The sequence below is a fragment of the Oryza sativa genome, chromosome 2 (assembly GCF_034140825.1).
Source record: "Oryza sativa Japonica Group chromosome 2, ASM3414082v1".
NCBI lineage: Eukaryota > Viridiplantae > Streptophyta > Magnoliopsida > Poales > Poaceae > Oryza > Oryza sativa.
This window is the reverse complement of record NC_089036.1, coordinates 3,772,880-3,787,258: the sequence shown is the minus strand read 5'-3', so window position 1 is coordinate 3,787,258 and position 14,379 is coordinate 3,772,880. Positions and strand designations below refer to the sequence as shown.

Sequence of the window (14,379 nt, the reverse complement as noted above, 5' to 3'; positions counted from 1 at the left end):
TGGAAGGGTGGCGGTGGTCGGGGGTCGGGGGACGGAGAAAGGAGGAGGAGAGAAGACGACGAGCTCCCCGCCTCCCCGGCGGCGTCGAGAACTCCTGGGGCGCCGGCGCCGGCGCCGCCAATGACACGGCCGACGACGAGGAGGATGTTTGGTTTAATCCACATGTTAGCAGTCTTAAATTGAGCCCATTACCGGACCATTCGGCGGCCCATCCATGTCTAGAACATGTTTGGATGGGCCGGATTCAGCCCGTGTCGGATCCCGAAAACTGTTTTGTATTATGTGGGCCGTACTTGGAACCTGCAATGGTATAATCACCTGACGTCCCTCAACTTTACGTCGACTTTGTTCAAGTTCCTTAGACCTTAGGGCCTGTTTGGTTGGTGCCCTGAGTGATGAGCCTAAGAAAAAAGCATGCCTAGGTGGAAGAAAATCTATAAAATGTTTTCCCTGGTCAGGCATATAAGAGGGTTTGTTGTTTGGTTGGTACCCTGGACAAGAAACAAGCATGAGAGCATGAAACCATGTGAAAGCAAACAAGAAAATATAAAATATTGCAATCTCAACCGGTTAGTACAAGTAAACATTGTGAAATGACGCCATGCAACTAGAATATTCCAACCTCACCTAATCTACCTTCTTTAATTCGGTTGCCTGAGTCAGGCCACCCAATTCAAGCGCCTGAGCCTGAGCAACCACGCCTGTGTCCAGCACCTTCTCAGGACTTGAACCAAACAGACCAATGAAAATGTCAGGCATGCTTCAGCTCAGGCGAATTTGCTTTAGGGCAGCAACCAAACAGACCCTTAATCTCTAGTACTAGAAATAATCTCTATAGTACTAGAAATCCTTACTCCTAGACTAAACAAAATCATGCAATTTCGATCCTTCGACAGTATGGATATATGGTTTCGCTGATGTGGCATCTTAGTTAGTAAAATAAAAATTAAAAATGTTATGAGACTCGTATTCGAATGATTTATAAAGAGTAAAATAATTGAATTTTGATCCAAGGCCAGCAGCAACCTGGAGGCTAAAAGATGAGGCAACACCGAGGCGGTCGGCTGGAGCGTCAATTGAGGAGTAATCTTAATGTCTGAATATTTAGTTGTCAAAACTCCCCCAATAAACTCAGATTTTCATTTAGATTTTAAGAATATATAGTCCTGCAATTCATAAAATAAATTAGAAGTTATTAGTAGTTGGAAAATCAGATATATATTTTTTTCAGATTATCACCAAAATCTTAAGATTTTAAGCTCCCTTGCCTTAGTTTTCAATCTTTTCGTGAGATTTTCTACATGGGGTAGCGCTTTTCTTTTTCTCCTTCCTAATGCAGTGATGCACAAAAATATAAAGTGCTTTTTTTTTTGGAACAACCGACTAGTAATTACTTTACTAATATAACAATTGTATTATTTATGTAATATAAAAGCATAACTATTAAGTATTTTGAAGGTGAATTTAACAACATCAGTTTTATCATAAATTATATCCTAATGGAGTACTCCCTCTGTTTCATGTTATAGGGTGCTTTAACTTTTTTTTTAATTAAATTCTTGACAATTTGATCAAGTTTATAGAAAATATAAAATTTATAATACCAAATTAATTTTATTAAACCTAACATTGAACATTGAATATATTTTGATAATTTCTTTGTTTTAGGTTGAAAATATTGCCATATTTTTCTATAAACTATAAACTTAGTCAAAGGTGAATAAGTTTAGAAAAAATCAAAACGACTTAAATATAAAACAGAAGTACCTTATTTTTGTTTTTTGTTTTTTTTTATCGGAGGACCAAGTTCTGAATTGCCAAGTTTATGCATTCCAAAAGTTTTCCCTAATCTATTTTGTCGTCTATGTTCTATGACAAAACTGTGCCGCACAAAATTACACAAACATTTTCTTTGTTTTGCACCTCCAGAACATAACCAATAACTGAGTCAGAACTGCAAGCTATTTCTTGAAAAACTGGACAAAAATGGAGTCAGAACTGCAAGCTTATTTCTTGAAAAACTGGACAATGGGTTAATGGAAACAGTCAGTTTTCCTCTAAAAAAAAAAACTGGACAAAAACTCGACAGCAACTGTAACTATCATTGATTGATTATGCACACCGGTTTTGGCAGAATTGGCATCATTATAGCTTAATTAGGGGTGCTATACTTGCATGTTCACTTGCGACAACAGTTTCATCCTAAACAACATAAACAGGGAAGGGATTCCAACATGTTCCTGAGTCTGTTTGAGCATCACGTTACGTGTTAGCGAATGCCAACATGATACAGACCAACAGATTGGTAAGTGATATGGCACATCACAAGCATTGACAAGGATCAAGACTCACTGCAATTTGTTCAATACTTGTCTTTTTCTCCCTTGCAAAATTTTGAGTAATCCTCGTCATTCATGAGCGAATTGAGCTCGCCTGAATCACTGATCTTGACCACGATAATCCACCCTGTCTCGTATGGCCTTGCATTTACCTATGCAGGTAACGACAAAAAAAACAGTTAGCAGGTTATTAAAGCGTTTTTTACCATACTCAACTTCTACAGCTTACCAATCCAGGTAAATCGCTTAGTTGATCATTCACTTCAACAACCTCTCCAGATACTGGTGAGTTAATACCCCTGGTGGTTCCCTTCACACTTACAACAACACCAAATTTATTTCCCTGGGATACACTTTGGCCAACTTCTGGGAGCTCCACAGACGCAACATAACCCAAATGGTCCTGAGAGCAAAATAAAATAAAATAAAATAAACTTAAGAACCACAAGCCCTTATTCTATACGCTGAATATGGTAACATATGTTGGACCTAATAACGTTTAAGAAATAGAACGCATGCTCTGTGTACATGCATAGAGTGAAGCAAATGGATCATTCAACACACTGAGGCCCTAAAATAAAAAAAAAAATGCTCAGAGTGATAGAACATCTAAATATGTACCTGGGCATGATCTGAAATCCCAATTGTTGCATAATCGCCTTCAACACTAACCCATTCATGAGTTTCAGAGTACTTCAGATCCTTCAGCACTGAAAAAGGGAAAACACGAAAGATAAGTAACTGCAGCTGTGTTTTGACAGGCAGCAATGAAGCTCAACCATGCAAATGAAAAATCTAGAACCATTCAAATTAGTGGCACCCTGAAACAAATTTATGGGTGCTTCTGCGTATCACCATTTGTCCAATTACTTTTGCATATCTAGATAATAAGCTCTTCCCTTGGCTCAGTTATTGTGCGCAATTACTTTCGATTTATAGATGTGACTGTAGCACGCCAAATGTAACTGGAATTGAGGTCTGCAAAGAGTCCAATATGTAATTTTTTTGCCTTTTGTATATATGAAAACAGAAAAATAAATCATTATTTCCAATCATATATTGGATAATAGCCAATTTCTCAAGAACAAGAATTTGCCATTACTCAAGAAGAGCCTAGTGGCATGCAGTTGTTATCCAATCACAAGATGGAAAATTTATGCTTGTGAAAACAAGCATCAACAAAGATGGCATAGCAAGAACCTTTGTAGGTGCAATTTTTTTACTTTTCATGCAGTGAAAAAGAGGTGGTGGCTGAGACTATTGCACCCAATCCAATGGCACAGAATATCCTAGAATTCCCTCAAAAAGGAATATCGTATACTTTCAAAAGGGAATAGATTTTACTTTTTCATTGTGGATGAAATTTAGTTGAGAATTTTACCTTCAGGAAATGGGGCAAACCAAGCTCTCATCTTGTTATCAAGAAAATGCATGTAAAGATAACCAAGAGATCCATACTGTGGACAGAAGAAACAAAAGAATTAGACACCATTATGCGACAAAAATAGACAATAGATTTGGCATAAAACGAAGTTACCTCCTTATCAACCTGCTGACACACCCAGTCCTTGAACATTCCACACTCTCGTTGTGCATCTGTGGGCATCTGGATGAATGAAAGGAGACGAAATTTTATACTCCTAAGAAAAAAAATAAAAAAAGGAAATATTTAGATACAATAATACATACATAAGCACGAGTCCTGCCCACAAGGCGATGAACCTACAAACAAATGTCAAACAAATATGAATATTATAGGCACAAGAGCATTAGATTGTCTATTTGAAAATAGCACAAACCAAATCATCCATGTGGTGATCAGCATGGGGAGTGCTGAACTCTTTAAGCGTGTAGTGTAACTCTACATGCCCATCGCGTATAAGCTTGAGCACATCTTCATATGACTTGTTGTTGAAGAGGATCTCAGATGCAATGAAATGATAGAAGTCGTATCTATCATTCATCCTCTCCATTTCCTTAAGAAGCTCCAAGCAATCTTGCACAGCAGCTTCAATTTGGAAGTACAGCATCTTCTGATAAGATTGTGTTGCAATGGTGATGGCTTTGGCTAGAACTGTATCTTCTGTGTTACCACACTCCACGGTATCCATCAGCTTGTGAAAGAATAGGATATATTGTAGGTCCCCTTCAAACGTAGAAGGACGCAGCCAATCAGACGTTATACGCTACAATAGTAGGGAACACATGTTATTGTTAAGAGGATGAAAACAGTTGGAAAAACATTTTTTTCCTCAAAAACGAAATCAAAAGAGTAGAGACAGAAACAAAAACGATGTCAGTGTTACCGGAACATCAGAATATAGCAGAACAGAACTATCGGAATTATGTTTTTTTGTAATTATTTTCATGGGTTATCAGTACAATATGTTTTTTTTCAGAAATTCTAGATGAAAATGGTATACTGATAAAAAGGGTAATTCAGTAGCATTTTCACCCCTATTAATTGTTGACATGTAGCAATATATATGCTAATTAGTTGGACAAGGTAGTGGGAGTAAATGATACTCCCTCCTTCCCAAAATATAAGAATCTAGGATTGGATGGAACATTTCCTAAGCTGTCTAGATTCGTATTACTAGGAAATGTCTCATCCAGTCCTAGGTTCTTGATATATGGGAGTGTTGTATTTTATTTTAGCTAAGTACATATTATATTGTTTGCATATGTGTATGTGCAACTACTAGCTGTAGATGATACAGCAATATATATTGGAATTTTCTCTTTTCTAAACTCAGAACCTATGATTTAATTATTTGAGATATGTTGCAATGCCGCGAGCACGAAATCAAGCCAGAAGATTTAAATAGAGATATAAACAATGCTTGCAAGTGTCAATAACATGCTAGTCAAATATTTATGCACAATGTCAGGCAGCAAGAGTAAAAATTGTTGGGAGGGAAGTTATTGAATTACCGGTGAACGGTTGAAGTCGGGGAAGAAGTGAGCGTAGGAGGGCGCAGACTTCTGGCATCGCGAGGCAAAGCAGAGGTAAGGCTCTTCCAGCTTGAAAGGGAGGAAGAGCTCCTCCACATCGGCGTGGCTCGTGAAGAGGGTGTGACGCGGGATGTGGTTGCAGTTGCAGTGATGTATCCTGCGCCGTGTGTTCTCCACGGCTAGCTCCAGCTCACTCAAATTCTCCTCCTCCTCCTCATTGTCTGGGGTTAATGCATGTGTTCTTCTTCTCCCTCTTCTTGTTGCCTTCATATTAGGCCAATCCCCTCTCTTCCCACGGCTTTCTGAACAGATTACTGACAGCTGTTGTGACATCCTCAGGAAGTCGTCGTCGTCGTCCTCCCACGGCCATGCCTCCTCCTCCTCCTCCTCCTCCTCCCACCGCCGCATATCCTTCTCAAGCTGCCGCCGTCTCTCCGCCTCCCGCCGCCGCTGCTCCTCAATGCGCTTCCTCATGAGGCCCTTGTCGACGGGGTCACGGAGCTCGTACAGGGGCACTCTGATGAACGCGACCTCATACTCCGGGATGTCACGGCTGTCGGCGAAAGCCTCGGGCGGCAACACTCGGGTGATGAAATCTTCTGGAGGGACGTAATCATGGCGCTCCTTCAGCTCCATGAAGAGATCCATCGGATCGGACAAACAAACGAGCAAATTCCGCCCCCGGTGACCGGTGGAGCGAGAGTGCCTGGGGTTGGGGGTGACGGTGGGTGTGGGTGGCCGCCGCCGGCGATCGGTGGAGGCGGCAGCGAGATTGGGGTGGGCGCGGCTGATCGATGCCCTACTTTTACTGAGGATGGTTACGATGAGGAGGAGTTGGAGGGCGACGTCTGCTTTTCATGGCCCAGCCCGAGCCCGACCCAGCCAAGCCAGTACGAAACCGACTCTTGAAAACCAAAATTTAAATTTTCAAGCTTGATTTTTAAGGTTGATTTTATAATACTTTTAACATAATCTCTTTTTACATTGGCTTTTAAGTTGTTACAAACAAATACATAAAAATTTTATCTCCTAATAAATCGTTTTGGCTTAGGAGGAAATATTAGCATCCCATGAAGCTCTCAAGGAGTTGTTGAACTGGGCTTGTATGTTTGCTTCCTGAACGAGACTATATGATTGCCATATGTTTTTTTCGTCCCGTACAAAAAATAGAGAGTAAAATGCATGGAGTATCAATTAACTTGTTTATGCAACTTGGGATTTTGCCACCTACCAAAATACCAAGTATATTATTCTATTCCTACACATATTTCTGCAAATTTTCTCCAAAACGGTATATTCTACTGAATAAAGTCTTGAGCGGAATAAACAGACAAGTATGATGAAAGGTGTCTCACAGTGAGCGACTACTAAATGAAAGAATCTTTTAAATAAAAACAAGGGTAATGAATGAAGTCTGGTTTTTAATTTATTTTTTTTTCTTTTTATTTAAAAAACCGATTTTATTCATGACCCTTGTTTTTATTTAAAAGATTCTCTAAATGACAATGCCATTATTATCGTCCTCCAATAACCGGATTATATCCAAACCGGACGTACACGTACACGGTCATTGGAGGATGATAATTATGACATGGCATTTTGATTGGAAAGATGTATTTTAGTTAAAACAGAAAATAACAAGGTTCGTAGCATAAATGAAGTGACAAAACATCTTACAGGTTGGGCCAGTGATAAACAAACATCTTACATGTTGTTTGCTCTAACAGGGAAGAAGATGTGAAAGAAAATAGTGGTGAGAGAGACAATCGAGTGACTCTGTCTCGAGTCTGGCTCGAACCAGCATACATAAAGCGATGCCGTCCTATGGCGATGTCACGCTGATGCTCAACAAAATTTCTGAGAAATCTCACCAAGCTGACCAGGCTGTCATCATAATCGTCCCAATTAATCTGGTTTGAGCAGAGGAAAACAGAAAATTTGGTGCTTTTCTTTACCATCGACTGCCACACCCAGTCTCGAAAGTTTTGCTTGAGAGAAGTGTTTAGATCGACACGTTTGCTCTCAGCAAGGTCATACAATCTCTCATTCATGGGCTCAATAGCAGCGACTCTTTCTTTATCCGAGGCCAAGATATATGGATGTTTCATGATTACCTCGACGTCATCACTGCCAACAAAGCGAAGACATGGATGGTTTTGAAACGATCGAAAAGGTGCAAGATATATGAAAAACTTAGTTGTTTTCTTGAGAAAGTAGTCAAGTTGGATTTACTAAAGTGAAGTGCATGCATGCTACGTGAACTGCTTAGCTAGTTTTGAGCTATTAGATGATTTGTAACAGGAGATGTAAAAACGTGTTATTGTAGCAGGTCAGTGGCTAGCCCGATAAAAGAACATATAGGCTGTGTTTAGTTCCCTTCAAACTTCTACAAATTCCATCACATCAAATGTTTGGATATAAACATGGAGCATTAAATATGGACGAGAGAAAAACCAATTGCACAGTTTGCATGTAAATTGCGAGACGAATCTTTTTAGTCTAATTACGCCATGATTTGACAATGTGGTGCTGCAGTAAACATTTGCTAAAAAGAATTAATTAGGCTTAATAAATTCATCTCGCGGTTTATAGGTCGAATCTGTAATTTATTTTGTTATTAGTCTACGTTTAATACTTCAAATGTACGCCTGTATACGTCAAAAAAAATTTGGAGGAGGAACTAAACACAGCCATACTCCTATAAAAAAAGGTCTTTGATTTTGTAATATATGATAATAAATACTCTAGTGCATACACCTTCTACTCTTTTATCCTGAGTAGTGATTAGAGCTAATAATTTTAATTGTTAAACTTGTTAGGAATGTATATAAGTGGTTTCTTTAGCCCTTGCATTAATTTTTTTTAACAAAAATGAAATTTGGAGTAATTAGTTACTAACCCGTATTGTACGGTCACCTTAAATGCTTGATAGCCAAGTGTATTTTCTGCCCCGATTTTTCGAAGGAATGTGCAAAATTTCACTCGCTGAGACTTTTTGGTTCTAGTATCATCACATGGCAAGGGACATCCACCGACTATCTTCAGTAGCTTGTCCTGATCATTACCCTGACCATAAGCAAAAGTGATGGTTGAATTCATATAGTTATTTCCATATCCCGCCACATGAAGTGCTTCCAAGGCTTCAAATATTTCACTACAAAATAGATTGTATGTTAAATTTTTTTACCTGAGCTAGATCTATCATATGTAATCTATGGGTAAGACATTACCTGATATTTTTCCTCCAGCGTTGTTTTGGCTGTTGTTTTTTTTCACTGCTAGATTGTTGGTGATCTATTCTATCCTCTTTAAAGGAGAAGCGGTTCAGCCGCTCATAACAGACAAAATACTTGCATAAGCTTCTGTTATAGCCTATGAAATATGCTTTGGCAACTCTTTTGTGGTTAACTTTTAGTGAGCAACTTTGATAACTTTCTGCAGTAGCCAGACTGTCTACGAGCAGAAAAGAGCAAAGAATGTCATGTGGTTTATCTTCTACCAGGAAGGACATCTTGCCATTAATGAGGTTTGCAGATCCACCCTCTTCAGATTTGTCATCTTCTTTATCTATTGTGTATGCTATTAGAACTCCTCCAACGACAAGATCATTGGTGGAACGTAAGTGTTGTGGCACGTTCCACTCAATGAATTCCTTCTCCAGCATTTGGACATGCCATGGCTTCTCTGGATCAACTGCAGGGCAAACCCAATGTTTTAGATATATGGGTTAACTTGTCTAATAAAATCATAAAATAGTTCACAGACAAGTGTCACGAAGCAAGATTTATTAGCGTTACTCATTGGAAAATTACAAGAGATACTTAGAGAACATGTAGGGCATCTGGTCCTTCTACCCTACCTCTACCCTGATCAACATTTTCTTAAGAGAAAAGAGGGATGACCTCCCCCTGTTTCTATTAACAAAAACTATAAGTTTTTACAAATGAGAACTTTTACGGTGTTTGCATTTCAAAAAGGGTAAAGATCCAACGCTCCTCAATCACAGGTACCATGTTAAAGGTATTTAAGTATTAATATAGGTATTTAGGTACTAATGGTAAAAATATAATTTTGCTAGTAGAGTGAAAAGGGTAGAATTGTCCTCCAAATTATAATAGGTACCGCATAGGTACGCTCTACACGGTATCAGCGTATCTTTTACGTGGTTTCTTGAAGATTTACGTTGTATTCGAGTTAAGTCACCGTAGTGTTCTTTGATGTTCTCTTTTGCGTAGATTTCTCTAGATTTACATTGTATTGTTATAATACGTTTGTAGCCTAATTATGTGAATTTTTTCTACATTTACATTTTGTTCCAACGAACACATGACAACTCATACCTTAATTCTGTTAAAAATTATAGTTTGTTTCTAGCAAGATATTTATATTGTGTTTCAGAAACATGACCAGTTAAAATATCACCCAAGGTTAGCATCAATTTAAATTATACATTTCATCAATTTATGATACTTGCCTCCAATTGAACATGCTATGTCAAGTTAACCAACAACATATCAACACAAGTAGTCTGACTCATGGTGAGCATGCTCACAAACACCAATATCATACCCGCTAGATAAATATGTCAGACAAACTTCATCAACAACAGCCTTTTTACAACAAAAGGTCATAGGTTCTTTTCCGTTTGACCTCTTTTGCGGCATTTCTTCTTTCAGCATATGATTTTCTTATGCTAAAGCCTTTATCCCAAGCGTACTTGTTGTAGAAGTGAATTCCTTCATCCTCACTATTGAATGTCTTGCTGACAATTTGTTGGTACTCCAACAATTCCTCAACCGATATCCCTGTATCCTCCATCAGAGCTTAAAACCTACAAGAAACAACATTTAATTTTTAGAACACCCTTTACCATCTTGAGTTAATTTATAATTTTAACTCAAATTGTACATAGCAAATTGCTTTGTATAAACAAATCTACAAAAGCTAATTTAGTGTACAACTAATTTGCATGCGGTACATACGAAAGAATAGTGCACTGCATTAACAAGAACTAAACTATGTAAATAAGAAAATTCAATATGTGTCAATTCAGGCCCTACCCAAGTAAACTTAGGGATCCATGAACTCGGTAAAAACTATAACAATTGCGTAAATAAGCATAGGAGATCTTACCTATGCACTTGTTACGTACGTGTCAATCAGATTATGTCTCATATTCAAACACAAGACAGTGCCAATGCTTCTCCCTCAATTATGTCACCAAGCAAGTTCACCTATTCAAACCCTAATATGAAGAACATATTAGGATATCTCTTTTTGATCCCTTGTACGAAGAAATTTGTGAGCTACATAAATAACTAATCAACTACGTAAATAAGCATAGGATATCTTACTTATACACACACCTGTACATGTCAATTAGATCTTGCCTCCTGTTCAAACGCTCAACCATACCAGAGCTTCTTCCTCAACCGTGTCTCCTCGTGGGTACACCCGTTAAAACACTAGAAGAACACCATTGGAGAAGATCTCGTTTAATATACCACAAATTGACAAAAATTCTAAATCCCTTATATAAGGAACTTATGAACTATACATAAATAATTAATCAACTCTGTAAATAAGCATAGGATAATTTACCGATGCGTTAGGTTGACGTTGACCAGGCGATCTAGTCTCCTCTTCAACCCTCAACCATGCCAAAACTTTTCTCTCTGTCTCCTTTTGGCGAACCTGTCTCCTTCCAGTGAAACATCCAAACCCTAGAACAAGAACGAACCCAAGGGAAAGAAGAATGGAGATGCGATCTGTTACGGATCAATCGGATTGATATCCGTGATTTACTCTTTTCTCTGATGGCTTACCGATCTGGATACTGACTTACCGATCTGAATACTGACAGATGGATGTTAGTATTCAATTAACGTATAATGCCCATGTTTTACAAGTTAATTACTCCACTGCCATCATGTTACAATATTTTTGTTCCGTACCTTGCCCCTCTCTTATCAATGGTTCACGTTGTTCCACCTCCAAGTACCTCGCAAACACTGTAAAAGATCTCTTTACAAATAGCAACAACACAGGGGAAAAAATGAAAAAAGCTCAATGAGCAAACTGTTATCAGGCTAATGGCGCTATCTCATCCCTCTTCTAGACAACGTGTCGGAGCACGGAGCTCCTCTAGTGGGAATGCAAGATACCTTCCCTTCAGAGTTCGGCCAAGGTGCAGGTTCTAAGCTTGTGGCCAGGATGCAAGAGAAAGAAGGTGGGACAGGTGGTTTATATAGGTTCGGGCTGAGAAGCGTAATACCCTACTCTTATGTTCTTACTCTATGTGATGATGAACAAGATTTACAACAGGTGTAGGGGGAATGTGCTAAGTGGGAGTGTATGAACTTAGTCTACTCCAGGGAGTCGAACTTTTTTTTTTCTCAGAGACATGGATCCTCCCCATGCATGCATGCGGAAGTGGGACCCAGTACATAGGGGTTGTTATGCTTAGTCTTGTCACTGTCCCTCCAAGTAGGCTGGTCAGATGGGACGGGCTTACCAAACGGCTGACATGTGGAGCAGGGCTGCAAAAGTCTTCATCTTAGTTGTCCATCAGCCTACCTATTAGCCACCAAAGCTAACAAAGGGGGAGGGGGTAGTGGGGTGATAGTTGAGGGCGTGCCACGTCGCACACCTTTTTCTCCAGGAAGACGTGGGCGTGTGAGAGGTAGCATGCATGGCCACGTTTCTCACATTGTATGTGGTCTGCTATCAATATTCATATCACCCCGCAATTAATGTGAAATGGTGGGGTAAAGTAATGCGCATGACCTAGTCAAATCCCCTTAATGGGGCAGATTCCTTTGAGACAGATTTCTATATTCATTGAACCGCCGAATATAGTCCCTCAAACATTCACCTGGGTTGAGTTAAATTGTGAAGGTCTTCCTCGATCGCGTGGCACTTGTATGTACCCTGAAAGTTGGCGACGAACTGAGATCGAGCAGGGTAGGAGATGAACTAGCCATGATCGAGCAGATCCTTTCAACACAGACGACAAGTAGTTTGCGAGCGCATTGTCATCTGCTCCAGCAGCGTAAAGAACCGTGGAATAAACATGGAGGAATTCCTCAGGGACGGTGCTTCCATCGCTCCTGGTTAGAATTTTTCGATCCACCGTATTTCTCGCAATGTTGGAGTGAACGCTCGGTTGTCGTCATTATTGCGTCGAGGTGAACGGCGCTGATGTCGGTGAGCGTTGTCTTGTTCTCGTCGTTCCCGTCGGCGCCCGTTCAAGTGGTCACGTAAATCGCGATTATCTTGAGGGGTGGGGTCCCCTGACGAGGTCCTCGAGGTGAGGTATTGGGAGGTTACGACCAGGATCTCAGCTCGAATGTTCGTTGGGGTCTTCTTCGACACTGCCGTCGACGTGCACCTCTTCTCCTCGAGCTGGGAGTTGAGGAGGATCTTGAGCCGGAGGTCCAGTCGCCGCCGCAAAAGCACTATTGAGATTCACCATTGTGGATCGTAGTCGTTCGACCCGCCATCAGGGAACATGACCGGATCAAAAGGGCTCTATCTTAATATTGAGTTGATTGTGTTCAAATGCTTGGCGGGAGTACAGATGGGATCTGTGGTCGCCCGAGCAGTTGGATTTTGATTACTCGGACTACTCCCTCGATTACGTTCACCTTTCGTAGAGTATTAGGTGCCGAGGACTCTAGATCCTCCAAGCTATGTAAAACCGAGGCCTCGTGGGGGTCCATACCAATGAATCCCGAAACGGTCAGGAGCTCCCTGGGCTCTGTTCCTATGCAACGCTTCGAGTTTGAACTCGTCGTTCTTGGATCTGAGGGCGTGGAGGTTTGGTGGCGTCAAGGAAGACTTTGCAGCCTAAGAGCTCATGTCCTCTTGAGTCTTGACTTATGGATCAGACACCAGGTGGTCTTGGTTGGTGAAGCACGCTGAATACCCCGTTCCTTGCAGGCTTCGAGTTCAGCTCTCACGTGTTGCACCACCTTGCAGTCCGTAAAAGAGTGATTGGTCGTCTTGTGGATGACGCACCAAGTGGTAGATCTTCGAGGAGTTGTCCTTGCCGGCGCCTGATTCCCAGCAAATAGATGATTTCTGGCCGCTCGAGGCTACTTCTCGGATGTCGTCATAGTCGATGCTCTCCTTTCTCGGATGTTCGTCATAGTCGACCTAGTTGCATCCATGAGGAAAGCGAGTGTGGCGGCGGACTATTGCTGCTTGTACTTGTCGCCAACGAAGATCTCCTACGAACGCACCATCTCCTTTCTCCCTAAGATTTTCGCCGCGAGGTCCTCGAACTACCTCATGGTTGAAAGGTGCTTGAAGTTAACGCGCATGGCGTCCAAGCCCGAATCGACGACGACGCATGCCGACGGGCATGCCTTGGGCATCCTTGTGCTCACGAGGAAGATGAGTGTGTCCATCAAGCTAGCATAGAGGATTTGGGGACGATTCAATGAAAATCCATGGGTTGAACCCATTTTGGACCCAAAGGTATATGACCGAAAACCAGATCGATCCAATCCACTTTCAGCAAAGTCCAAACTGCCCCAACCCAACAGCTTCGTTAGACCATTTCTACCCAAAATGAAAACCAATCCATTATACCAATTCCCACCCAACCTATTAGCAGGCCTATCCACAATGCCCATGCATGCATATGAAAGAGGGACCCAATACACAAGGGTTGGTTTGCTTGGTCTTGTCGCTGTCCCTCCAAGTAGGCCGGTCGGATGGAATGGGCTCACCTACTAGCTAACATCTGGAGCAAGGCCGCAAAGTCTTCATCTTATTTGTCCCTAGGCCCACCTATCAACCACCGAAGCTGACAGGGAGGGCTTGGGGTGATAGTTGAGGGCGTGGCACATCGCAAACCTTTTTCTCCAAGGTGACGTGGGCGCGTGAGAGGCAGCATGCACAACCACATCTCCTATGTCGCCTATGATAAGCTCACAAGATTTGTATCACCCCGTAATTAATGCAAAATGATAGGATAAAATAACGCACAAGACCTAGTCAAATCCTCTTAATGGGCCAGATTCCTTCGGGGAGACCTCGAGTCCTGCTGCTATCCTCGGGGGCTCGGGGCCCTAATCCA

The 14,379-nt window shown here is 41.0% G+C and overlaps 1 protein-coding gene across 1 annotated transcript; it reads right to left on the bottom strand.

The window, feature by feature from the left end:
• Positions 1-2,082: 2,082 nt before the first annotated feature.
• LOC9269154 (uncharacterized) lies at positions 2,083-6,102 on the bottom strand. Its single transcript, XM_015769435.3, has 8 exons — positions 5,274-6,102; positions 4,139-4,525; positions 4,029-4,061; positions 3,877-3,945; positions 3,721-3,796; positions 2,961-3,049; positions 2,569-2,742; positions 2,083-2,491 (listed from the first exon to the last, which is right to left on the bottom strand). The coding sequence occupies exons 1-8, from the start codon at positions 5,940-5,942 to the stop codon at positions 2,363-2,365; spliced, it is 1,626 nt and encodes a 541-aa protein (XP_015624921.1). The 5' UTR covers positions 5,943-6,102; the 3' UTR covers positions 2,083-2,362.
• Between the last annotated feature and the right edge of the window lie 8,277 nt (positions 6,103-14,379).